At 42.5% G+C, this 25,284-nt stretch overlaps 1 protein-coding gene across 3 annotated transcripts in view; it reads left to right on the forward strand.

Moving 5' to 3' along the window:
• The first annotated feature begins 9,064 nt into the window (after positions 1-9,064).
• The window catches only part of LOC136872816 (probable cytochrome P450 49a1), a 225,947-nt gene continuing 209,727 nt past the window's right edge, over positions 9,065-25,284 (forward strand). For 2 of the 3 annotated variants that reach the window (XM_068227324.1, XM_068227325.1), the window contains exons 1-2: positions 9,065-9,125; positions 20,065-20,252. In XM_068227324.1, coding sequence (XP_068083425.1) covers positions 20,066-20,252 — 187 coding nt within the window. In that variant the 5' untranslated portion in view covers positions 9,065-9,125; position 20,065. Of the gene's footprint in view, positions 9,126-14,957; positions 15,085-20,064; positions 20,253-25,284 lie in introns of those variants that run through there. The other variant, XM_067146654.2, reaches the window with a different exon arrangement.

The following is a 25,284-nucleotide window of genomic DNA, read 5'->3' on the forward strand; positions in this document are numbered from 1 at the left end:
AACCACATGTATCGTGTGCTCAATCCGCTCTGTATGTTGCATGGAAAATGTTCCTTGCTGAAGAGTTTTCATTATTTTTGGTCTGTAGCTTGGCAGACACTTCTCGTATAATTCATGATAACTCTGGGTTTTTGTCAGATAAAAACTATTGGAGATAAAAAAGTTTTCAATTTTTCATTATTCATCCTATAGACAAAAATGTAGTGTGGTGGTATTTTCGGAAGAAAAATATGAAGGTTAATTTTGACTGATAATAAAATGAAGAACTACTTTCAATTCCTGTACATACTGAAACATTACCTGAACATTTCAGGTGAATCTGATGAGAATTCTGTCGCAAGGAACAGTTTACACATGGCAAGAGCTGTTAGCTAGAAAAAATGTAATTGAGAGTTTTAAGAGACGTCTCCTCTTGTGCACGGCGTAGGCCTATGGGATTATTGAAATGGCAGTCCGAAAAATCTTTGAAGAGACAGCGTGAGGAAACCAAACCATGATAACGGGATATCAACATGGAAGAAAGGGGGGGGCGTGGATTTTTAAGTTTTAAAAATTGAAAAATCGAATTTATGGTAAAAATGGGAAACTCCCTTTAATGGAAACAATACTGGCAGAGAAAAGAAAATTGTATATGTGTGGAAATGAACGCAACTTATGGTGGTGATTGTGATTATTATTTTGAGAGGAAATACAACGGTTAACAATCATTTCCTATCTGTAATCAGCAGTGTTAGCAAAGAGAAGGTCATGAACATGAACTCCCTAGGCATCGAGAAATTGATACTGTCGCCGGGCTGAGCTGCTCAGACGGTAGAGCGCTGGCCTATTGACCCCAACTTGGCCGCTTCGATCCTCGCTCTGTCCAGAGGTATTTGTGGGTGCTCAATTACTTCAGCCTCGTGTCTTTAGATTCACTGGCACGTAAAATGACATTTTGGGACTGAATTCTGGCACCTCGGCGTCTTCAAGAAACCGTAAAAATAGTCAGTGGGACGTAAAACCAATATTTCTAATACCGTCGTGTCGAAAGAGGACAAGAGTTGACCAAGTGAGCTCAAAGTGATGTGCCTGGCAATACGGGACTCAAACAGAGGACGCCACGTCGTCGCATTCCACACTCCCAAACTGAGAGTGACGGAAACCTGACCATCCTCCTCCCCTCCTACCCACCTCCCAAACCACCTCTCACACAATCTCACAAACCGATATGCATACAACCACACCACATTGATCACGCTCAAATGTTTACAACTCAGTTAGTACAATCAATGACAACACCACCACTCCCCGCAAGGTTAGAACATGAACCAACTCATAAAAAGCCTCACACACACAACTTCCTGGTCATAATGTGCTACACCGGCCTACAGCTGCACCAGTCCTTCGCATAATGTAAAAATGATATCCGCTGCAACACATGTGGTAATCAGCATCAACACTGTGCGTGTACGGTTCCACGGGAGCAGGGGAAGTGGGGGCATTGACCAGGCGGCTTCGTATTCTGGCTATCCCTTCCTCAAGAACACCATTAAGGCCCACTGTGCTACACGCAAACTTCAAACTAGACTGCAATCACCGTCTAACCCCCTCTCCTCCGCCTCTCCTAAGCCTTAAACTAACGACCAATCTCCCGAATTAAAATAAACCCGGCCACTCAGACTCGCCCTACCTTGGAATTTCCGAAATCCCTACTCTTTCTTCTAACAAACTCCTGTGAACCCTAGGAAAACTCCTCTTCAGTCTCCTCATCCGCCTATAAATAGTGCATGCTCCATCCAATCGTACCAAAGGCTTGCCAGAACGGACGACAGGCTCCTTTCAGCGTTGGCATAACAGCCCCATCCTCTCACAAAACCTCATACCGATCATTCGTATCTCAATTCTCCCGTCAGCCACAACCACATCTCAAACTCTCCTCAACAAGTAGTACCTCCTACCCTTCATAACACTGGAATTTAGGATGAGTTCAAGCTCAGCCAAGATTCCGCGACGGCTATATGTCTCTATAATGCTGCCATCCATCATAAGTACTGAACATGCAATTACACCACCGGTTTTCATGGGACAGAGAACTTAACGGTCCGTTTGTGTGCCTCCGCGGGGAGTTGCAAACGCTAGTTACTGGGGTTAACCTTTTAGTCGCTTCTTCCGACAGGTAGGGGGGTACTGAGAATGCATTAAGCAGCGCCCACACACAGAGGATAAGGTTCAACATGTAGTCCTACAGCTACGGTAGCTTATAGTAGCAGCTTCAATAGCTCACAGTATAAAACCTAATAAACCAGGGTTGTCAACAGCAAGTCAGCTAGTTTAAACAGAGCAGTGTAGGAGCTTTTATAAATGATAATGGTATTTTTTAACTTTAAAACTGGAACTACCAACTTAATGCTGTCTAACGTTGAGCACTGTAAGAGGAACTGCTGTGTGTTATAGTCAACCAGCGAGCCGAGCAAATTTTCATCTGCGTCCGGTAGAATATTCCAGAACAGTATTGAGCGTGTTCGTTATGGTGAAGTGACATTGAGTCTATCAAGACTTTGGCGGCGGGAGGGGGAACTTATTATTCAATAAACTATTATCCCAATCATGCGATGAGTTGAGGGATGCTCTCTACATTGGCAAACAGAATAGCTCGCAAACTAAGGAACACAGCAGTTATTTAAAAACTTAACGTTATGAGGCAGCAAGGTAACCTTTCAGATGAATATAGATTTTAAAAAAACTCACATCTGGATCCGTTATTATCGATTTATGGCCGCCGTTATATTCGTCTTGGTGTAGTGCACCGTTTGCTCACGATAAGGCGCAGTTATGTGCACTCTTCCGAGTGCGGCAGCTTAAACCAGGACACGTGTCCTACCAATAACAAACTCTTGTATTCGCTTCGTGTGATGTACAACATGAAATTAGGGGGTAGTGAAACTTAACCAGTGACATGTGAAGAGAACGTGGAGCTAAGCGTAGAGACACAGATAACTACAACTCTGAGAAAATAAGGTCAAAGCTTAAAGGAAACGAGTCCGACTGATTGGCTGAATGGTCAGTGCTGAGGCCTTCTGTTCAAAGGTTCCGAGTTCGATTATAGGCCGGGTGAGGGATTTTACTCGCGACAGATTAATTATTCTGGCCCGGGGACTGGGTGTTTATGATTGTCGCAACACTCTCCTCTTCATATTCAGCTCCCCCTGTGGGTAGGGGCGGTAGAATAACATCCACGGTATCCCCCTGCCTGTCGTAAGAGGTGACTAAAAGGGGTCCCAGGGCTCTGAACTTTGGAGCGTAGGTTGATGACCACGGGACCCTTAGCTGAGTCCTGGCATTGCTTCCACTTACTTATGCCAGGCTCCTCACTTTCTGCTATCCTATCCGACCTTCCTTGGTCAACTCTTGTTCTTTTCCGACCCCGACGCTATTAGGTTTGCGAGGGCTAGGGAGTCTTTTATTTTCACGCCCTTCGTGGCCCTTGTTTTATTTTGGCCGATATCTTCATTTTTCGAAGTGTCGGACCCTTCCATTATTTCCCTCTGATTAGTGTTATATAAAGGATGGTTGCCTAGTTGTACTTCCTCTTAAAACAATAATCACCACCACCACCACTTCATATTCAGACAGCACACTACTCTACCAACCACCACAAAAACACGAAATATTATTTACATCCCATCATATAGGATTGCCAACGGCCGTAGCCGTGATGAAACACCGGATCCCGTGAGATCTCCGAAGTTAAGCAACATTGGGCGTGGTCAAGATTTGAATGGGTTGCCACCCACTGTTGATGGGAGTAAGGGAATGGACGAGCGGAAAGGAACTCGTCACCCTACCGTACGTATACTCTGGCTCAAGGACACCTCTGCGGAGGTTCGGACTTGCCTTCGGGCAGAATACACCCCTACCTTACCTTATGTAGGACTGGCATCAAGAAGGGTGTCCGGGCGTAAAACAGGGTCAACAGCACGTGTTTGTGTGTGTCACCCCCACAGATGTGGGAAAAGCGGTTGAAAAGAAGAAGAAGAAGAAGAAGAAGAGAAATGTTGTCACGAAGGAAATGGGTCACTCTTGCACGTAAGTTCAGCGTCATTAAAGTGTATTATTCACATGTTTATTGTTGCTTTACCGTATAGAATCAACAATCCGTTCAATAAAGTGTTCCTCTATCTACTGAGTATACTGTTTGGTGTGAAGCCTCTGTCTGTGTTTCTGAAAAGAACTTTCATTGTTGTAGAAGTCCTACGAGATGGGAGAAAGCTATGTCCCCTCACTGGAAATTTCAGAAAATTGTTCGAGAATCTGCCTGTGATACGTAAAGCAGAAATAAAACATCCTGCCGTACCCAAAACCTATGTAACTTAGTTAAGTATGTTTCACTTCCAGTTAATTATTAAAAGTGCACAGCCGATTATATATATTATCATTATTTCAAAATTAAGTTTTAGTGATGCTACAATTAGTTTGTGCTTGAAAATGTCGCCGAATAACAAATCAAATTACAGTACAAAGTGAACAGTGTTTTGCTTCCCCTGACAAAAAGTGAGAAGTGATCTAATTGATGTCAACTGAGAAAGTAGTCTCCAACAAATTGGGAATCAGATTTCGATGGCCGATATTACAGCAATCTGGCTACTGAACGAGTAAAGAACAGAAATATCTAATCTGCGGTATATCCAGGAGATACTCATTTTCCCTGCTTTATTCCCAATTTATTGGAGTCTGTGTTTGATATGGATTTGACCCAGTTTTACGGCCAGACGCCTTTCCTAATGCGAACCCTATGTGGAGTGATATATTGATTCTTGCGTGTTTTGTGGTGGTTGGCAGTGTGGAGTGTTGTTATAGTTCCTGAACCGGATGGAATAACCATTCGCAGCTAAAAACACCCACCAGGCCGGGAATCGAACCCGAAGTCCTCTGAAGCGAAGATCTGATCGCTCACCGTTCATCCAAAGAGTCGGACGTATAGAGCAAATACCATTTATAAAAGAAACAACATTTCCCTTTGCGAAAATCAAACGATAATACAAATGTTTCACAGTCATTGCCACTCATTAACGCCTGCTAATTACAGATGACCACCAGCCATAAGACATGGCCTGCACGGTTACTAGGTAACAATGTCTGGCCATCAAACCGTACCTTACATCACGGTCTGCACGGCTGCTAGGTAACATTGTGAGACCATACATCCATACCTTACATCACTGCCCGCACGGTTACTAGGTAACATTGTCTGGCCATCAAACCGTACCTTACATCACGGTCTGCACGGCTGCTAGGTAACATTGTGAGACCATCCATCCATACCTTACATCACTGTCTGCACGGTTGCTAGGTAACATTGTCTGACCATCCATCCATACCTTACATCACTGCCCGCACGGTTACTAGGTAACATTATCTGGCCATCCATCCGTACCTTACATCACTGCATGCACGGTTGCTAGGTAACATTGTCTGACCATCCATCCATACCTTACATCACTGCCCGCACGGTTACTAGGTAACATTGTCTGGCCATCAAACCGTACCTTACATCACGCTCTGCACGGCTGCTAGGTAACATTGTCTGGCCATCCATCCATACCTTACATCACTGCCCGCACGGTTACTAGGTAACATTATCTGGCCATCCATCCGTACCTTACATCACTGCCTGCACGGTTGCTAGGTAACATTGTGAGACCATCCATCCATACCTTACATCACTGCCTGCACGGTTGCTAGGTAACATTGTCTGGCCATCCATCCGTACCTTACATCACTGCCTGCACGGTTGCTAGGTAACATTGTGAGACCATCCATCCACACCTTACATCACTGCCTGCACGGTTGCTAGGTAACATTGTCTGGCCATCCATCCGTACGTTACATCACTGCCCGCACGGTTGCTAGGTAACATTGTCTGACCAAACACCCATACCTTATATCAAGCCTGCACGGTGGCTAGATAACATTGTCTGGCCAAACACCCATACCTTATATCAAGCCTGCACGGTTGCTAGGTAACATTGTCTGACCATCCATCCATACCTTACATCACTGCCCGCACGGTTACTAGGTAACATTATCTGGCCATCCATCCGTACCTTACATCACTGCCTGCACGGTTGCTAGGTAACATTGTGAGACCATCCATCCATACCTTACATCACTGCCTGCACGGTTGCTAGGTAACATTGTCTGACCAAACACCCATACCTTATATCAAGCCTGCACGGTTGCTAGGTAACATTGTGAGACCATCCATCCATACCTTACATCAAGCCTGCACGGTTGCTAGGTAACATCGTCTGGCCATCCATACACACCTTACATCACTACCCGCACGGTTACTAGGTAACATTATCTGGCCATCCATCCATACCTTACATCACTGTCTGCACGGTTGCTAGGTAACATTGTCTGGCCATCCATCCATACCTTACATCACTGCCCGCACGGTTACTAGGTAACATTATCTGGCCATCCATCCGTACCTTACATCACTGCCTGCACGGTTGCTAGGTAACATTGTGAGACCATCCATCCATACCTTACATCACTGCCTGCACGGTTGCTAGGTAACATTGTCTGACCAAACACCCATACCTTATATCAAGCCTGCACGGTGGCTAGATAACATTGTCTGGCCAAACACCCATACCTTATATCAAGCCTGCACGGTTGCTAGGTAACATCGTCTGGCCATCCATACACACCGTACACCACAGCCTGCACGGTTGCTAGGTAACATTGCCTGACCAAACACCCATACCTTATATCAAGCCTGCACGGTGGCTAGATAACATTGTCTGGCCATCCATCCGTACCTTACATCACTGCTTGCACGGTTGCTAGATAACATTGTCTGGCCAAGCACTCATACCTTATATCAAGCCTGCACGGTTGCTAGGTAACGTTATATGACCTTCCATCCGTACCTTACTTCACTGCCTGCACTGTTGGTTGGTAATATATTCTGACCATCCATCAATACCTTATTTCACTGCCTGCACGGTTGCTATGGTTACACTTCCATCACACTAACTTCCGTAACGACAATTTTCAGACGCCCCTACGCTATAAGACATATTTATGTGAAAAATGCAATATTTACTACATACAAACATTTAATGCTCCTCTGTCATAATGTGAGACATAGGAACAACATGTCACCGGGCAAGTTGGCCGTGCGGTTAGGAGAGCGCGGCTGTGAGGTTGCATCCTGTAGATAGTGGGTTCGAATCCCACTGTCGGAAGACCTGAAGATGGTTTTCCGTGTTTTACCATTTCACACCAGGCATCTTAATTAAGGCAACGGCCGCTTCCTTCCAACTACTAGGCCTTTCCTATCCCATCGTCGCCGTATGACCTATCTGTGTCGGTGCTGCGTAAAGCCACTAGCAAGAAAAAATTAGGAACTACATGTACATTGGTAGGCCTACTCAGAGCGAATGAATTACTTATATAACAGTATTTTTGTTTTTGTTCGGGGTGAGTATGTGTGAGTCCGAGGGCGAGAACTATAAACTTTTTCTCATCTATTTCCGAGAATACTCCGTGGTTCGGAAACTCTCATGTCTCATGTCTCCCTCAAGTCAGGCAAAACCTTTCATTGTTAATTAAGAATTTTAAAATCCTTTAGAGAGAATTTGAGGGGGAATATCCCTACTTAAGAAAACAAATATCCAATTAGCTACCGAAATTTAAGATATTACTTGGAAGAGGATGAAATATTTTTATCGAAATAGGTCACAAGAAAGCCAGGGACCACGATAGTTAAATATTTTATTCTGCTTCATGCACCTCATTCCCTGTTCTAAGGGTAGGTTGCCTGGGTTGGTAGGTCCTCTAAGGAGGTTTCTAGACCTGCTCGTTCTGTTTATCTGAGATCTGATTCGGAATAAGGGACTTGCGATATATCTTCATATTCAGTTTGAACAACAATCTAATGTAGCGGTGGTAATTTTTGTTTTAAGATGAAGTTCACCCTCAACACCAATCAGACGAGGTAAGACCTATGAAAATACTAAAACAAATCTCCCTTCAAAGTGAAGATGATTTTAAATTCTTCTGGGATCCAAAATACGAACAGATACAACAAATCCGCACAATATAGGCGAAGTTATATTAGAAAACAAAAATAACTGAAACACATTTTGAAATGACTGGTAGTTTCTTCAGTTTCCGCAAACTAATTTTGAATATCATTTAATTAATTAATTCCGTTTTCAATTAATATTCTGTTAAGAGATGTTTCATGTTAACAGACTGAGAAGTCTAATAAACTTATTCTAAACAGAAAATAGAGCATTTTTGATATCACAAACACACATATCTGACTGACATCGATATCCCGTATGACTGCAAAACCTAAAGATATTACAGCTCCCCATCCACACTCAGAATATGGCACAATAGACTCAAATTGTAAGACCTGTAACATGGTCAGGACATTGCTGAGTGCTCTTCGGGGATAATAAATAGAGGAGTTCACTGCAATAGTGCAAATTTATGTAAATGTGTAAATTATGATTAAGCTCTATTTCTTTTATTTAATGAATCAAAATACCAGCTGTATTTACAATTGTAATTTTGAAACGTATGGGATGATAATTCAGTTTTCAAGGATCGTCATACTGTAAAGCACACCGATGCGCGGGAAGTTATCACCACTCAGGGAACTACTTTCTTACTATGTTGGAGCAGCAGAAGACGCAGCCTCGTAGATCCAGGTTCACTAGTGTGAACTGAGAGGGGAGAAACGTAAGCGATGAACGTATGTTGTGAATCATGAGGAACGGATAATATTTGTATACAGTACGTAACAAAGTTAATAAGATTTTCGATTTCTCTGTGATTTTAAATTACGTTCAAACATGTTGAAGTGATGATCCGTTGCTGCTAAGCAACAGAAGGAGGATTAGGAGCCAGGTACAAATTCAGGCGAAGAGAGGACTGAATAGCATAAAAGTTCCTCGTTCACATCTGGCTGTAAGAGATTTATAGACAACGTCAGGATCAAGGTCAATTTTCCACTCAACGTTCTTCACATGATATCACACCAATTGGCCCGGCCTTGACGTTTGCGCGACAATGTGGCCCCACTTGTCAGTGTTCCCCTGCCATCACTGGTGAGCACATCCCAGGTCAGTTGTTAGCTTACACATTCAATTATTCGAAATATATTAAATACTTGTTTCAAAAATTGTGTGAAAATCAAGTTATCGGTACTTTCCTGAAACAGTCGTACTTACACCATAGCATGAATATCAGTGTATTTCATTCTGTGACGTTATTGCCTTCTTCCCGTGCGCAGAAGTGTGCGGAAAATGAGACTTTTCCGTATTATAATTACTTTCCTCACTGCTTTGTTCCACATCGTCTATGACTGCTTAAACTCTGTTCGATATCAGAGCGAACCTTGTTGGATTGCTTCTCCGCCTAATTGCAGCATCGTGGTTCCCTGCCGCCATCACAACACTGATCATTGTAACCCATTTCCAACAATAAATATACAACACATTACAGTTCGTGTTACGTTCATTAGCACAGGACCAGGGGGCCATGCTTATGACTTTGGTAGTTTAGTGGACTGTTCGCTGCTTCAAGTAACATCAATTTTTACGTTTTATACAACATAACCCCCTGTACACACCTCTTACATTTTTCAAAGCACGACACCAACAATAAAACAAGGAAACGTTATTGCATGGATCAAACATGGTCGATTTGCGTCGTGACGAATAAAATTTATTTATAATTAAATTAATTTAATTTAAGGTAAGTAAATTCGCCAGAGTATGGAAAAAATATTGTACACCAGAGCCACTAGGCCACTACGATACACTTCACTTGCAACGCCTAAAACGTCACTTTCCCTGAACAACTAGTACACGTTAGGCCATGTTGAGGTATAGGAAAATACCAGCGGGATCTGAACCTACCTAATTCCAGTTTCGCGTCCGGTGTTCCTCCGTTTGAGGTAAAGGTCACAATTGTTCTGCTAGGCAATAAGCACACACCGGCAGCACCAACAGGCTTGTTGCTCAGGTTATGTCAAACAGAAGAAATACGACCACCGTAGCTCAATGGTGTCAGATTGGCCATTTTGACAATGTAACCATAGCAACCGTGTAGGCTCTGATATAAGGTGTGTATGGATGGTCAGACAATGTTATCTAGCAACCGAGCAGGTGGTGGTGGTGATTATTGTTTTAAGAGGAAGTTCAACTAGGCAACCATCCTCTATACAACACTAATCAGAGGGAAAAAATGGAAGGGATCCGACACCTCGAAAAATGAACATATCGGTCAAAGAAAGACAAGGGCCACGAAGGGCGTGAAACAGAAAGACTCCCTAGCCCTCGCAAACCTAATAGCGTCGGGGTCGGAAAAGAACAAGAGTTCACCAAGAGAGGTCGGATAGGATAGATCAAAGTGAGGAGCCTGGCACAAGTAAGTGGAAGCAATGCCAGGACTCAGCTGAGGGCCCCGCGGCCGCCAACCCACGCTCCAAAGTTCAGAGCCCTTGAGGCCCCTTTTAGTCGCCTCTTACGACAGGCAGGGGATACCGTGGGTGTTATTCTACCGCCCCCACCCACAGGGGGACAAACCGTGCGGGCTGTAAGGTAAGGTATGGGTGGATGGCCAGACAATGTTACCTAGCAAACATCCAGGCTGTGATGTATGGTGTGGATGGATAGTCAGACAATATTTTGCTAGCAACCGTGCAGGCTATGTTTTATGGCTGGTTGCGATCTGAATTTAGCAGCCGTTGATGGATGGCCATGACAGGGAGACATGTTCATGGTCATTCGATTTTCCAAAAGTAAATGTGGTTTATATTTGTTCCGTACCTAACATCTCTTTGACATATGAAGTCGGTTGCACTGACAAAAAGAGAGGTAAAATTTGGAAATTGAATGTTACAACGCGTTTCTCCCGCCTGCTTCAGGCAGTTTCATTGTGTTAAAAGCATCCAACTGCTAGCCTTCCTTTGCGTTCTAAAGATATACGTTTCAGAGGCGTGCGAGGTCAAGACAGATAAGAGATCAATTATAACAACTTGATAGGCTCAAAACCCTAATCAATGTTCACAGTTAATCACTGTGCCCAGTGGTTTGCTAGAAAATGATAATATGAAACCTAATACTTCACACCATTCCATTTAGTGTGAATTATTTATTACTGTCTCAGTTGTCATTGGGATGTTAGGCTATGAAACTAAACAGCATCATTTGGAATATCTGTACTGCTTTTTAAAGTATAATACACAAAAGAAGTACTACAAAACATCAGTATATCTTTATGTGATTATCATTATCCTCGTTGAAATTATTATTCTCGACAATGAGAAACAAACATTTCAGCACAGTTTTCTTATGGAGTGAACTGTAGTAGGAGTCTTTCTCTGTAGTGGACTGTAAAAATAAATAAACAAATAAATAAAATTCCTATGGCTATTCCTAGCCTGGTGCAGCTCTTGTAAGGCAGACCCTCTGACAAGAGTGGGTGGCATCTTCCATGTGTAGCGAACTGCGTACTTTTTAAAGTAGTATTTATTTATTTATATATTATTAATTTATTAATTTATATATTTCATGCTCTCATTTGTGGTGAAGTTAGGTCTTTACACTTAACCAAATAGTAAAAAATATAAACATAAGAAAACGGAAGAATGAAAAAGTAATAAACATATTCTAACACATTCGTTCTGACCTTCAGACAAGCTGGTTATATATCTAACAGACGATCTCGACAGGCAATAGATGGTTTACCGTCGCATTGAACAGTTCGTGACGTTACGAGCCGAACCAATCTTCTTAACTGCGATGTTTGTAGCGAAAGTTATCTGATGCGGGCTGTAAAGTACACTATTTTTACTTGGATATCAATCCTTAAACAATCTACGAGATTATCACCAAACATATGCAAATACTTGCCAAAGCGTAGTACGACAGTACCAAGTGGCGTCCTGTTCCCTGAAGCGCTGCTCTCTCAGATGGTGGCGGGTACACGGACAGGGGACGCCTCTCACGCCAGAGGATTTGATAGATTGGTGTGAAGTTTGGAGAATGAGAGTTGGGTGTGGTCGTGGCCTATACTAGGAGCTGCCCCACCTTCCGTTAGTGTAGGAAACCATTCCCTCTCCATCTCCTGTAGAGGCTCCTCTGCTGGTGGAACAGACCGAAGTGTACTCTGCAAACGTCTCGGCTCTGAACGTTCTCTCCTCTGCTGACCACAATATTCGCCATTTTACAAATATGGCCCTTTCAAAGATCTTATGTGCTTGAGCGCAATCTATCGAAGTGGAGTGATTACCCTTCTCTCGACAATAAAACGGAGGGGCTGAAATTCTGATTAATCTTCTTTCATGACTTTAATTTCAATGTCTCGTCTTTTATATAAATAACTAGCGGGTGCCCGCGGCTTCGTTTATTAATTCAACAGCGTTAGATTTTCTAAACCATTTATTTAGATGCAAAAGAAAAACTATATTTACTTACATACATACTTTTCACTTTTTATATTTGTATTTTTCTATTATGTTATTATTTCACCCCCTTTCAACCCCAGCCCATAGGGGTGTCTCACTCTACGGTTTTTTCCCAAATACTAAGTCATATGAGTATCATGTTTCAAGCAGAGCTATGCTGGAATATGCACACGTCCGTCGATGATCTCGGTCATTTTGGACATCCCTTCCACACCTTCTAATGCGCATCCCGATTGGGAATGAACTTTAGCCTAAACGACATCCAGTGTCTCACGGATCATCTCAGCTACCCCAAAGACTAGGAACTCACCACTAATATCAGTCATTTCTCGATGTTTTACATTTCACCCCTTCCTTTAGGAGTGCTAGACGTTTCTTCCCCTGCAGTAATTCTTCCAGATACTAAGTTAGATGTGTATCTAATGTGGTTCAGAGCTACACACACATTCACCCGTAATCTCTGTCATTTTCGACATTTCCTTTCTTCACTCCTTCTCACCCCCTGCGCCATGAGAACTGAACTTGGGCTTCCCATTTTTATGTACCGTTTGTTGAAGAAGGAGAAGAAGAAATTTTAAGAAACACATAATCTTTACAAACTGTTGGTTAGGCAACCCGGTGATCAGACTTGTCATGCGGTTTACTTACCTTCCCTTATTTTTTTTTTCACCCTTCTCACGCCCATGCTGAACATGCCAACAGATTTTGTTCCAACCCCTTCCTAAACCCTACCAGGGGTAATGTCCGACTCGTTGGCTGAATGGTCAGCGTACTGGCCTTCTGTTCAGAGGGTCCCGGGTTCGATTCCCGGTCGGTTCGGGGATTTTAACCTTCATTGGTTAAATCCAATGGCCCGGGGGCTGGGTGTTTGTGCTGTCCCCAACATCCCTGCAAGTCACACACCACACATAACGCTATCCTCCACCACAATGACACGCAGTTACCTACACATGGCAGATGCCGCCCACCCTCATCGGAGGGTCGGCCTTACAAGGGCTGCACTCGGCTAGAAATAGCCACACGAAATTAACCAGGGGTAATAAAAACAAATTTGCAAATTTTCAGCGAAATCGGTCCAGTAGTTTTTGTGTCCATTCGAGACATACATACCAACATTTTGCATACATATAGGCCCTAGATGGATTTGAATAATATGCTCTTTCACCAGCTCAAAGATTGAAACGTTTTCGCAACTGTTTCCTTTGTCGGAAATCCCAGAACAAATCGTGCAGAGTTTCTCAGGATCCCTTCCAGTTCTCTCAGTGACTTAATCGCCATCTCCTTTACTTCCTTACTGCAACCTCTAAATACTTATTACGAACACCGCTGGTGACAGTGAGGTTTGAACCCACCGTCTCCCCAGTGCAAGCTCACAGCTATGTGAAAAAATCGCTCTGTGGGCCGTAACTACTGTTTGTTGGTATATTAAGATAAATCAAAATACTTAGTCGGGAACTAGAGGAATAACGGACGTGACTAGCGGATCTAAAGTGAACACGGTCTTCTCTGTTCATGGGCGGTATTTCCAGGATTCGTACGACCGTATCTGGACGCGCAAGGTCCTTCACGGACGATTCTAAGATCGGAGAAAATGTTGGAAGCTCTTTTGCATTCACTTACGTCATCACTAACATCTAGCTTCCTAATGTCTGTAGCAAAAAGACTGTGTAGTTCTTAGCCATCTGAGAAGCTCTGCAATTTGCGATTCCTGACGTAAGACGTCAAATTCTGGTGTGTGCCGACAATGACAGCCGTGGTTGTGGGATGCTGGTTCCCAAGACACGTTGGGATTGCGGGAAATGAGCTTGCGGATGAAGCTGCACCACCTAGACGTGCTACGGATATTTGTTGCAAGTTACGTCGAACCGTTTTGGCCTTCTGGGAATCGGAGTGGCTAATTATGAACACTCCCAAGAAACTGAGAACAATTAAGAAGACTACTGCCGTGTGGCCCTCACGGAGGGAGAGCGTAGTTTTTATCTAGGTCATGGAGGACCTACGCACTCTCCCAGTGTGTCCACTGTGGCCCACATTCTCACAGAGTGCGCCGATCTAAGACGGAACCTCGGTCTACAGGAGACACTCGAACTCACAGTAGAGGATGACGTGAATACTGCTTTATGTATGAGAGTGGATTAATGAAGGAATTTTCACCGTCCTTTTTGGCATAGTAAAGCATTTTTGATTTATTTCTTAAATATCTTTCTTAAATTCTCCGTTTAACGCAGGGTTTTAATTTAATTTTATTATTTCTTTCCACTTAATTTATTCAGAGAGCACGGTTACCTAGTAGTACTTCCTCTTAAAACAATAATCACCACCACCACCATCACGACTGAGATACTACTTTGTTTACAATAAACACACGAGGCAGAGGAATGCATGACGAAATAGTGTTATCTATGATTGAGTAACCTTTTTACTGTGCGAAAGTCATTTACATTTTCTAATTGTCATCTTATCTTCTTTAAACACCGCACTCTTATCAGCAGAGCTCGTTCATGTTAACATTGCTCGAAACAGAGGTTCCTGGTGGAGATTTCGTTGTTCTACTTGTGATGCTTAAGACGTCCAAACGGGATTGATTTGTTTGCACTGTCTACCTATTGGTTTGTATTAATTCAATTATATTGTTGAATAATTCGACGAATTTCTCTAGGAGTTGCTGTGTGCAACCGCAATGACAATATTGTTTGTTTTACAATCACGAGTGTTAGTATGGGACATTTAGCTCACCTCCCCTGCGGGTGTAGCTGGAAAGACCTGCACCTCCTCGGGATGAGGACACGAATTCACTTCCTAGCCAGTAGAGCTCAAGCTAAAGTGAGGAAAGTAACGGGAAACTACCACACTCCTCATTTCCCCAGTACGCCTCCTGAGTGAGGCCTGGACCACCTATGGTGGAGCTGTCGAGGTTCAAACTAGTCTCCGGGCTCAGCACTCCTAATGCTATTTGTGTTTATCACAATAACAAGGTTACATCTACGCTCACAGAATATGCTTTGATTGCGGTCACATTTTAATACTCCTGGTCTCCAGTTGCATGAGGATATTTTGTAAATTAATTTAATTTCAACTACTAAAAAAATGTGTTGGGGGATCGAAGTATGCCCATAGAATAATATTTTTAATTTCAATAAAATAACTTCAAATCAACCTTTAGAGTGGCGAGGAACGTTCCTGACGACTCCCGCTAAAATCGCCGAGAACGCGATTGCACTCTTCTCGCTAGTGCTTTAATAAGCACTAATGACTAATTGTTTCGTTGATTGGTGAAAAGATGGTTGTTGTAGGATAACGAAGGCACAGAATTTTCATTATTGCCTGCAGATTGTCACTACAGTGCTTGAACTTGGTGGAAGTGTCGCAATGAATGATGCTGACGATGACAAGTTAGTGGAGTGTATGAACACTTTACCCTTTAATGGGAGTGTTCTCTCGGATATTGACAGTGAGGAACCGCTCGAGTAAGTGCTGCGAACATATCTGAGAGCTGGGAGGATCCCGAGCAAAGGGAACGGTCCTGATAATGATGATGATAGCAGTAATGCTCCACAAGGATCTGAGTTTCGGGAGGTTATCGTAGGAAGTGACCCTCCTTTCACCCTGCACCTGCCTTCTATAAAACTCCAGGTCCAAAGCATGTCCCGCCTTGCAACGCGAAACATATTTATCTCTTCCTTACTCAGGCTCTGTGGGAGCTAATGGTGACACGCACTTGAAACCGAACTTCGGGGACACTCATTACACCCCAACAGTATTGTGTAAAGGACATTCTTTCGTATATATAACTTAATTTACGATGTAACTACGGGCGTAATGATCCCGGAATAATTCTCATTCTTTCAAGTGGTTTGAAGTGTCCGGTATTCGTTCATCTGTAGGGAGGGTATATGCTGCTGTTGATGGTGATTCGTCAGTCGGATGGGACCCCTTGCTGTTCTGTGACACGAGTAATCAATTTGTCGACACAGTGTTTCACCCTCGCACTACATCGTTGTCATTATCATCTCACAACAAGACTCGCACATCGCTGGTGGATGTCAAATGCAGCGTGTATACTTTAAGACTAGAAAGCGGAGTAACGAGGCATAGGAGCACAGAGAAGCGGTGAAAGTGAGCGGACAAACAACCACAGTGTCTACAGAAGATGTTGAAAGTGATCTCCTTGTGCCGCACATCTTGTGATGAGATTTAGAAACACACTTTGTAGTTCGTGGCCACTGATGGAAGCACAGTGTTGCTAATTTGGATGTTTAATTCTTGTGTAGTTTGAGAATTATTCCTGTAAACTTTTCCTTTGAGATTTCCGCATAGATAAAAGTCCCAGGTGCATAAATGAAGCGAACGAAGGCGGCATAGGCCTTTACTGATGATCTAACCATCACGAACAATTCCTGCAACCGTGGCATAAAGAACGTTGTGATATTGCGTCTTGAAGAAATATCGGGCCGATAGCGCACCATACAGAAGTCTCGTCTGCAAAATGTTCGGGTTCTCTGTATCCCAGATCTTATAGTTCTAAGAATTGACATATCGACTCAATTGAAACTGTGCTTTGTCACTCATAAGAAGAAAGTTCGGGTCCACAATACCATCATGGACACTATTCATTAGACAACTGCAAAATCTTATTCTTGCAATGAAATCTGTAGGCTGTGAGTCCGGTAAGATTGTAAATGCATTACGTGCTGGTGAATGTGAAACATCAGTTCCTGAGCTGCTCTCCCAAACGACTTATGTAGACTGACTTGCAGTCATGCCATTTCCAACCTCCCTTGTGTGAGAGCTGTTCTCCATCCCCACCCCCCTGCTTTTCCTTCATTGTTACTGACCCACTATCAGGCTACTTGTGAATGAGTTGTTGCTCGTTTAGATAGTATTGTAGAACCGAGAAATTGTATATGGAATTTTCGAAGGCACCTTTGATCAGGTTTCTCCTTCTTGTGCAAATAACACTCGACCAAAAATATTCTCTGGGTTGTAAGTAGTTAACCATCGGGAAAATAACCTGGCAACACATCTTAAAAGTCCAACAGTGAACAGCTGCGTCAGCTGTCAAGATTTTTATCTCTCCAAGCTGGACGCAAGCCATATGGAGCTCGCTTGTTGATTCCCGCGGCCTGTGAGCAGAAGTGCGAAGTCCTAAACTATAGTCCCTGCATAATGATATGCACCAGGAGAGCCGAACTCGTCCGCGATCACTTTCGGTTCTACAGGCCACACGATAAATTAAGTAGCCATTCTAATCCTTACTCACTCATTTTCCTCTCGTCTAATTCTATCCATGTGCAGGCCCCCTGTGGCTGGAGGCGGTAGAATAACGCCCACAATATTTCCTGCCAGACCTGTGAGGCGACTAAAAGGGGCCTCGGGAGATCTTAACGGGGGAATGTTGGTAGGTGACCACGGCGTCCTTAGCTGAGTGCTCATACTGATTCCACTTACTTGTGCCAGGCTCCTTCCTGTTTCCATCGTATCCTACCTCCCGATCCCGACGTTATTAGGGCATTCCAGTCCTAGGGAGTCTTTCATTTTCACGCCCTTCCTGGCCCTTGCCTTCCTCTGACCGATATCTTCGGTCCTCTTCAATATTGTTTCTCTCTAATTACGGTTGCTTGCCTAGTCGTACTTCCTCTCAAAACAATAATCATCACTTTTACGGACTTTCCGTAGTTCACAGAAGAATAGGAAGCGTTGGATTAAATGGCTGAAGAAGGAATTACCTAGAACACATTTTAGTATAACAAATTTGGAAATATGATTTCTTTTCTTGCATAAAATTGAGAGATAGAAATCTAATAGTAGAAGAGAACAATTAGAAAGCTTAATAGTGAGCCCGTCGGCTCTAACAATATCTGGGACTTAGAAGTCCTGAAATCAGGTACAAGTCGTTAAATTACATAGAGAAGAGCGTTGTTCCTCCGGACAGGTACAATATTTTGCAAGAGCAAGATTTCTTCCAAGCAGGTTCACTACGCAGGAGTCTGAGCTCCAAAATAAAAGAGTCTAGCCTCGAAGAGGCAATCAGTTTCTCATGACACACTTACACTAGCAACCCATCGCGTGATCCCAACTCAAAGTTTTCTACACGGTGGCCCCATGTTGGGCTTATCATTGTTCAATAATAATACCAGTAACTGTTCCAAAAGAGAACGAAAACGAAGAAACAGTTACCCTATGAATAATACAGGGGCAAAACTACCCATACTACACGGCCTTACGAGTAAAAAGGAAAGGTTGCATTAACAAAGAAGAAGGGAGCGAAACACCAACACTCCTCGTGGATATTTATGGAAAACTAAATGGGCTTAAGGCCCAATGACACACGGGCTAATCCCATACTAAAAAGGGTGACTAAAGGGTGAACATTTAAAGCCGTTAAGATATATAAAATTTAGAGGTTGAAAACTTTAGTCACCCACTTGAGAGGTTGAATGGGAGTCACCACTCTCGTTCCCTCACATTACATATTTCCCAGTAGGGAATAGGAGTCCTCAGACTTCGCCTAAAATTCCACATTTAAACCAGCAGATTATAAAATTACATTAAAAGAAAACGGCTGAAAACTTCTCTTCAAACAATCCGCAGGATACCTTGTTCTTCAAGCCCCTCCCTTCACACTCCCACGCACTGGAGCAATTGGGAGTGCTGTGCTTTCATAGTTCCGTACAGGAAGCTTCCAGAGTAAATTGAACTACACTTTCCTTATGGGCTCAATTCCCCTACACTACCCAGGATTTTATCGGCCAGGGAACATACAGTATTTACAAGCAGCTGGTACGTAGATTTCAATAGAGGAGGAATCAGCTGAAGTGCTGACAACCATACTACTTTCAGAGAAAATAAAATAAAAAGGATATTCAGTAAAAGGTTTACAATAACAAAAAAATTCTTAATCTATTAATTTGTTTTTATCCCATGAGAGTGCGCTAACGAATCAATGGTAGAGCCATCTAACCGTAGAAGAAGAAATTATTTGGGAGTTTACAAGTTGAAGTGAGGTAGCATAGATGGCGGCAGGTAAGGCGCTCAGTTTAAATAGTCGGGGAAGTTGTACCCCTGGTACAATACCACCTCCACCTTGATACCGGGTCGAGGATAGGTGAGGTGAATGTATATGGTATATCTTTACGTTCGGATGCACTTCTTGACAGCAACCTCACTTGAGGAGCTTGTGAAGGTAAAGCAAATTATCGGGAATTAAATTGGGTAAGGAGACAGAAGGAATCAGCTGTTGGCTATGAATAGGAGCTCCGCCGGCTTTAGCCTGGAAGTCGAAACGGGAAACCACAGACATCCATTCTCAGGAAGGTGACGGTGGGTTTCAAACCCACGCTCATCCAAAATTCAGAATTTGTCTCCGTACAGGGCACACGTTAACTCGCGCGCTACTCCGTCCTTCTCAACTCTAATTAAATTGTGTAAATGTTCAACCAGCAACAGGCAGGCAGCTGTTAGGATCTCGGGCCACCTCGCATGTGGATGGCTGCTAGTAATTATATACTTTATAACAGCATTATGGAAGTACAGACTTGGGATTTGTGTCAGAGCGATGTCGGTAAACTAAATATTCGTTTTGTTCACAGAATGAAGATGACGTATGCCCTCAAGACGTTAAGAAGCAGCCATCATGGAGCCTCTGCCTTCATCCGATCGTCAAGTACTGTTGCCGTGGATCAGCAAACTCTGGCTAAAGTCAGACCGTTCGAGGAGATACCTGGTCCAAAACCTGCATCAATGTTAGGAAACCTATGGAGATATCTTCCTTTCGTTGGTAAGTAGTCCCACTGAAACTCCCCAACGAATCACTCTCGTTTATTTATTCATCTACAAAGCATTAGATACAGCTACACTGAGCGCATTTCCCTTGTAGTGGAGGCCTAACATCGAGGTCATCGGCACCTAATGGTACAAAATGAAATGGCAACAAAACATTCAAAATCATCCAGTGACCAAAATAAGAAAATGTCATGAAGAATGAATGGATCGACTCGAACCCAAAAAAAAAAAAAACAAACAAAAACAGTGGATCCGTCGCAAAAAAGATCATAAATAATAGTTTTACTGGCCAAGGGGCCACTGATAAACCATAATTCTGAACCGAGGATGATTGATGTCTAAAGGGGTTCAAAATCAATGTCTAAGGCCCCACAGAATGGTACATGTCGCGAGTAAAGTAGAGCCATGTTATTTGTCATGTTGGGGTACTAATCAAAAGTAGCGAAGACTCACGGTGTTCCACACAAGATGGTACTACTCACAAGTATTGTATTTCGTACAGGTAACGCAGACCTATGGTGTTTCTCACACAATGGCGCCACTCATAGCCAACGCAAACCGATGAGGTTCCTCACCTAGGTGTACTAACCACAGGAACTCGTACTATCCCGTGGTGTTGCTCACACAGTGGGTACTAACCACAGGAACTCGTACTATCCCGTGGTGTTGCTCACACAGTGGGTACTAATCACAGGCAACGCCCAGACCCGTGGTGTTGCTCACATGAGTACGACGCACGAGTACTAGAAACCCACTGACCAGCCTCTTTGATGCTACTAATCACAAACCTATTTCATACCTTATATACTGGTACTACTCGCAAGTACAGGCAATCCATGGTGTTCCCCGCGTGATGGTACGAATCAAAAGTAGTTTCATGGTTCTAATTCGATCATCCCCATGAGCTCTGAACTTGGGAGCGTGGTTTGGCGACCAAGAAGCCCACAGCTGAGTCCTGGCATTCCACTTACTTGTGCCAGACTCCTCACTTCCATCTGTCCTTTCCGACTCTCCTTCTTCAACTCTTGTTCTTTTCCGATTCCTACGGTATTAGAGCACTCGAGGCCTAGGGACTCCTTGATTTTCACGCCCTTCGTGGCCCTTATCTTAATTTGCCCGATACATTCATTTTTCGGAGTTTCGGACTCCTTCCTTTTTATCTCTCTGATGAGTATTATTCAGGGGATGGTTGCCTAGTTCTGCTTTATCATAAAGCAATAATCACCACAACCACCACCACCTTTCTTGCAAAACATGTTCTAAAACGTGGAGGGTAAAGCATAAACTCATCATCTATAAATTCAAGCGAGATTTCATTTTAGTATTTTAACAATTTTGAAAGTTATTGGGGAAAGGATTTTCGAGTAGTGGGGTCGGAGATGACGAGGGCTGTAGGCAGCGTTTATCACCTGGTACATCCCGCGACTTAATACCTGAAAGTTGGCCCCAGTAATCGTCAATCCGTCCTAATTCGTGCAGAAATGACTCATGATGCTGAGCTCGAGTATCTTGCTGGTTATAATGCATAGCTGCAGACTTCAGAGACCGGAAAACAAATCAAATTAGGCGAACTAAACAGGGACAGACACCCACATCAGTTAAATACCAAACTAAGAAATAATTAAATCATTGCACGAAGTATATATCAGTTTATAAGCGAACCCAGAGAAGAACTATGACATAATTCAGAAAGGAAAACAGTTTTCCTTTTGCGAAAATATAATGGTCATAATATGTCTCCCAGATATCCCCCTATGGCTGGGGATGGTACAAAAGCGCCCACGGTGTCCCCTGCCTGCCATAAGAGGCAGAGTCCTGGTATTTCTTCTACTTACTTGTTCCACGCTTCTCACTTCCATCTATCCTATCCGACCTCCCTTGTTGAACTCTTGTTTTTTCCGTCCCCGAAATATTAGGGCACTCGAGGCCTGGGGAGTGTTTCATTTTGAGGCCCTTCTGGCCCTTGTCTTTCCTTGCACGATACATACATTTTGTCGGATCCATTCCATTTTCTCTCTCTGAAGAGTGTTATATCGATAAGGGTTGCCTACTTGCACTTCTTCTTAAAACAATAATCACCACCACGTCTCCCACCCACCAATGGCTGCTAATTTCAGATGGCCACCACCCATAAGATACGGCCTCGACACTCGCTAACCATCCATCAGTAACTAGCACAAATACACTGTAGACAATACTAGACACTTCCGTATTCTCCCGTACTAAACTGAGAGACATGTTGACATTGGCGCGCCTGGCGGCCAGACCTTAAACATCAGGCGGCAGGATTGAAACTACAGAAGTTGGATGTTAAAACTGAAACTCAATAATGATTTCGTTTTTGTCCGAAACATAGGCTCAAATGATCAGCGTTGTGGTCTTCGGTTCACAAGGTTCCGAATTTGATTCCCGGCTGGATCAGAGATTTTAATCGCGTCTGATGAATTATACTGGCTAGGAAACTGGGTGTGTTTGTTCTAACTCTTTTCTCTTCATATTCAGACAGCACACTACACTTCCAAACACCACAGAAACATGCAATAGTGATAACTAGACGTCGGATTTTTAGATGCATAAATGTTATTTTGGCTGCCTAAAATTGAGTCTCAAATAGTTTCTAAAATACCTTTTGGTAGCTTCAGATTTACGTATTTTAATAAGCATCATTTAGAACCCATGTCTAATTTGCTAAATTGATAACAACAGGTTACGGGGAAATATAAAACAAGTTTCACGCAAATATCGCAGAATATAATTTTACCATCGGATGTGAAATAGGGAACTCCTGTAACATCTTATTTATTAAAGGTGACTTGGAACCTGACACTTTCGGTCTAATTCACAGTGTACTACACTCACTTTCTAGGACGCCCCGGTAGGTGTCTTGCTACATCTCGCAAACTGACACGTATTCTGCAGAGTGATTTGCCGGTACGGTTGCTAGGATGACACTAATTACGTTACACAGGTATTCATGTCATAAATTAATGGAGAGATGTCGTTTTTTATCCTCAAAATATTGTACATCCCCCTTAAGACGTCACTACTGAGATAAACAGATATGATTACCTAACGCATGGGTTTCAAAAATGTCGCCTACATAAAAGTAGAGATATCATGAACATTTATTTCATAAACAATTAATAGTTTTTCAAAATAATTTTCTTGAAATATTTAATACCATTTTTTAATGAAATGTAATGAACGTGTTAATGGAAATTTGTAATTAGGTAGATAATACTTCTTTAAAAAGCACTACTTATAAATTTTTCTGTACGGAATTTATATAAGGAGGTATATCGTACTAAAGTATGTGTAATTTTTGTGTTCTAAAATTTTTTATTTAAAAATCCCTACTACTTGAAAAAAATATGTTAACAAAAATTCTATACACAGCTTTCCTAATATAGTTGTGATACGTGTACCATACAAATGTTCTTATATTTGGCAGAATATTATGGGATTTGAATGTAAAATTAAAATTGGCGGGAAACGTTCAAGTGAGGTTTTCAGAACTGTATGTTATCCTTTCCTTTTCTTTCACAGCAGCTTCTGTACGAATACTGCTAACTCTGGAACCTTGTCTTTTTTTTCCTCATTCCCCGATGAACGGAAAATGATTCACCTGCATTTTGTATTTCCCAATGCAACTTTTCCTCACTCGAAGTTATAGGGATTGTAGTTTCTGTCATGTCATGATTGTTGGCTATAGGTGCAGGACTTATATGGCTTGAAGTTGATGCGACACTTTCCTTTTGAGAACAATCAAATTCCGATAGCATTTCAACCTTTTGTCCCTTGTTTCTTTAATAGAGACTCCTGTTCGGTAATAGCTGTCCACTATCCCTTTCCTGACGGAAGTTTAACAATTCGTCGCTTAGCTAAGATTGATTTATGTTCAAGCGTATTGTTCATTCCTTTGGATACAAGCTACAATTATTACAGCTCATTGTCTTTCAATAATAATAGTAACTTGATACGCTACTACAAGAGCGCGCGTACTTCACCAAATTAAACAGAGTGGCTCCCACCACAGAACTGACAACTTACAGTTGTCGGCACTATTGTAGTACTATCAGAAATACCAGTAAAAGCATACAATGTTGCTCATTGACAGTCGAGTATTGAAATATTCGTTCGTAGTGATGGCAACACTTTTCAGAATATCGATATATCGGATTTTCGATACATCGGTATTAAAATATCGATGTCATTGATATATCGGTCTTCAAAATATCGATATATCGCCAATATATCAGTTTTTAAAATATTGGTGCTATTATCAATTATTGTAAAAGTAGTTTTACATTTAAAGTTTTAATTGGGTTTAATAAATCTTGACACAGTTCAGAAAACAATGACCAAGTAAGATGACTTTTTCACTACAATGACACATTATAAAAACATGTACAGCCGAAAGATGTTATGATATATAGAAAACACTACAGTATATGCAAGGTGTCTGGTAAATTACACCGTACAACGGCAGCGCGACGGCTTCTCACAGCTGGATACCGTGGTTCAAATCCCGGTCAGTCCATGTGAGATTTGTGCTGGACAAAGCGGAGGCGGGACATTTTTTATCCGGGTACTCTGGTTTTCCCTGTCATCTTTCATTCCAGCAACACTCTCCATTCTCATTTCATAGCATCTATCAGTCATTAATGAATCACTTTGGGAGTGGCGACCCCATCGTACTAATAGCCTATATCTGCTTCATTCGTTACATTCCTGACCCGGTCAATGACAGGTTGTAGGTTTTCATTTTCCATTTTCAACCATATGAAAAACTACAAACGTATAATTTATGTACAAAGTACATCTAATAATTATCAGAGCTCTATAAAATAACAAAATATTTTCTCCCCAACTTCTTCCTCAACATTGCAATTCCGTTTGTTCTTGAAGAAAAACCATGATGATGATCTTAGCTCTATTTCCAATACCTCTTATGTAAGTCATTTAGAAAAAGCAGCTTGGATAACAGTTTGCCACTTAATTGGTTTCTCTTTTCCGCGATGGTGTTA

The sequence above is a fragment of the Anabrus simplex genome, chromosome 4 (assembly GCF_040414725.1).
Source record: "Anabrus simplex isolate iqAnaSimp1 chromosome 4, ASM4041472v1, whole genome shotgun sequence".
Taxonomy (NCBI): Eukaryota; Metazoa; Arthropoda; class Insecta; order Orthoptera; family Tettigoniidae; genus Anabrus; species Anabrus simplex.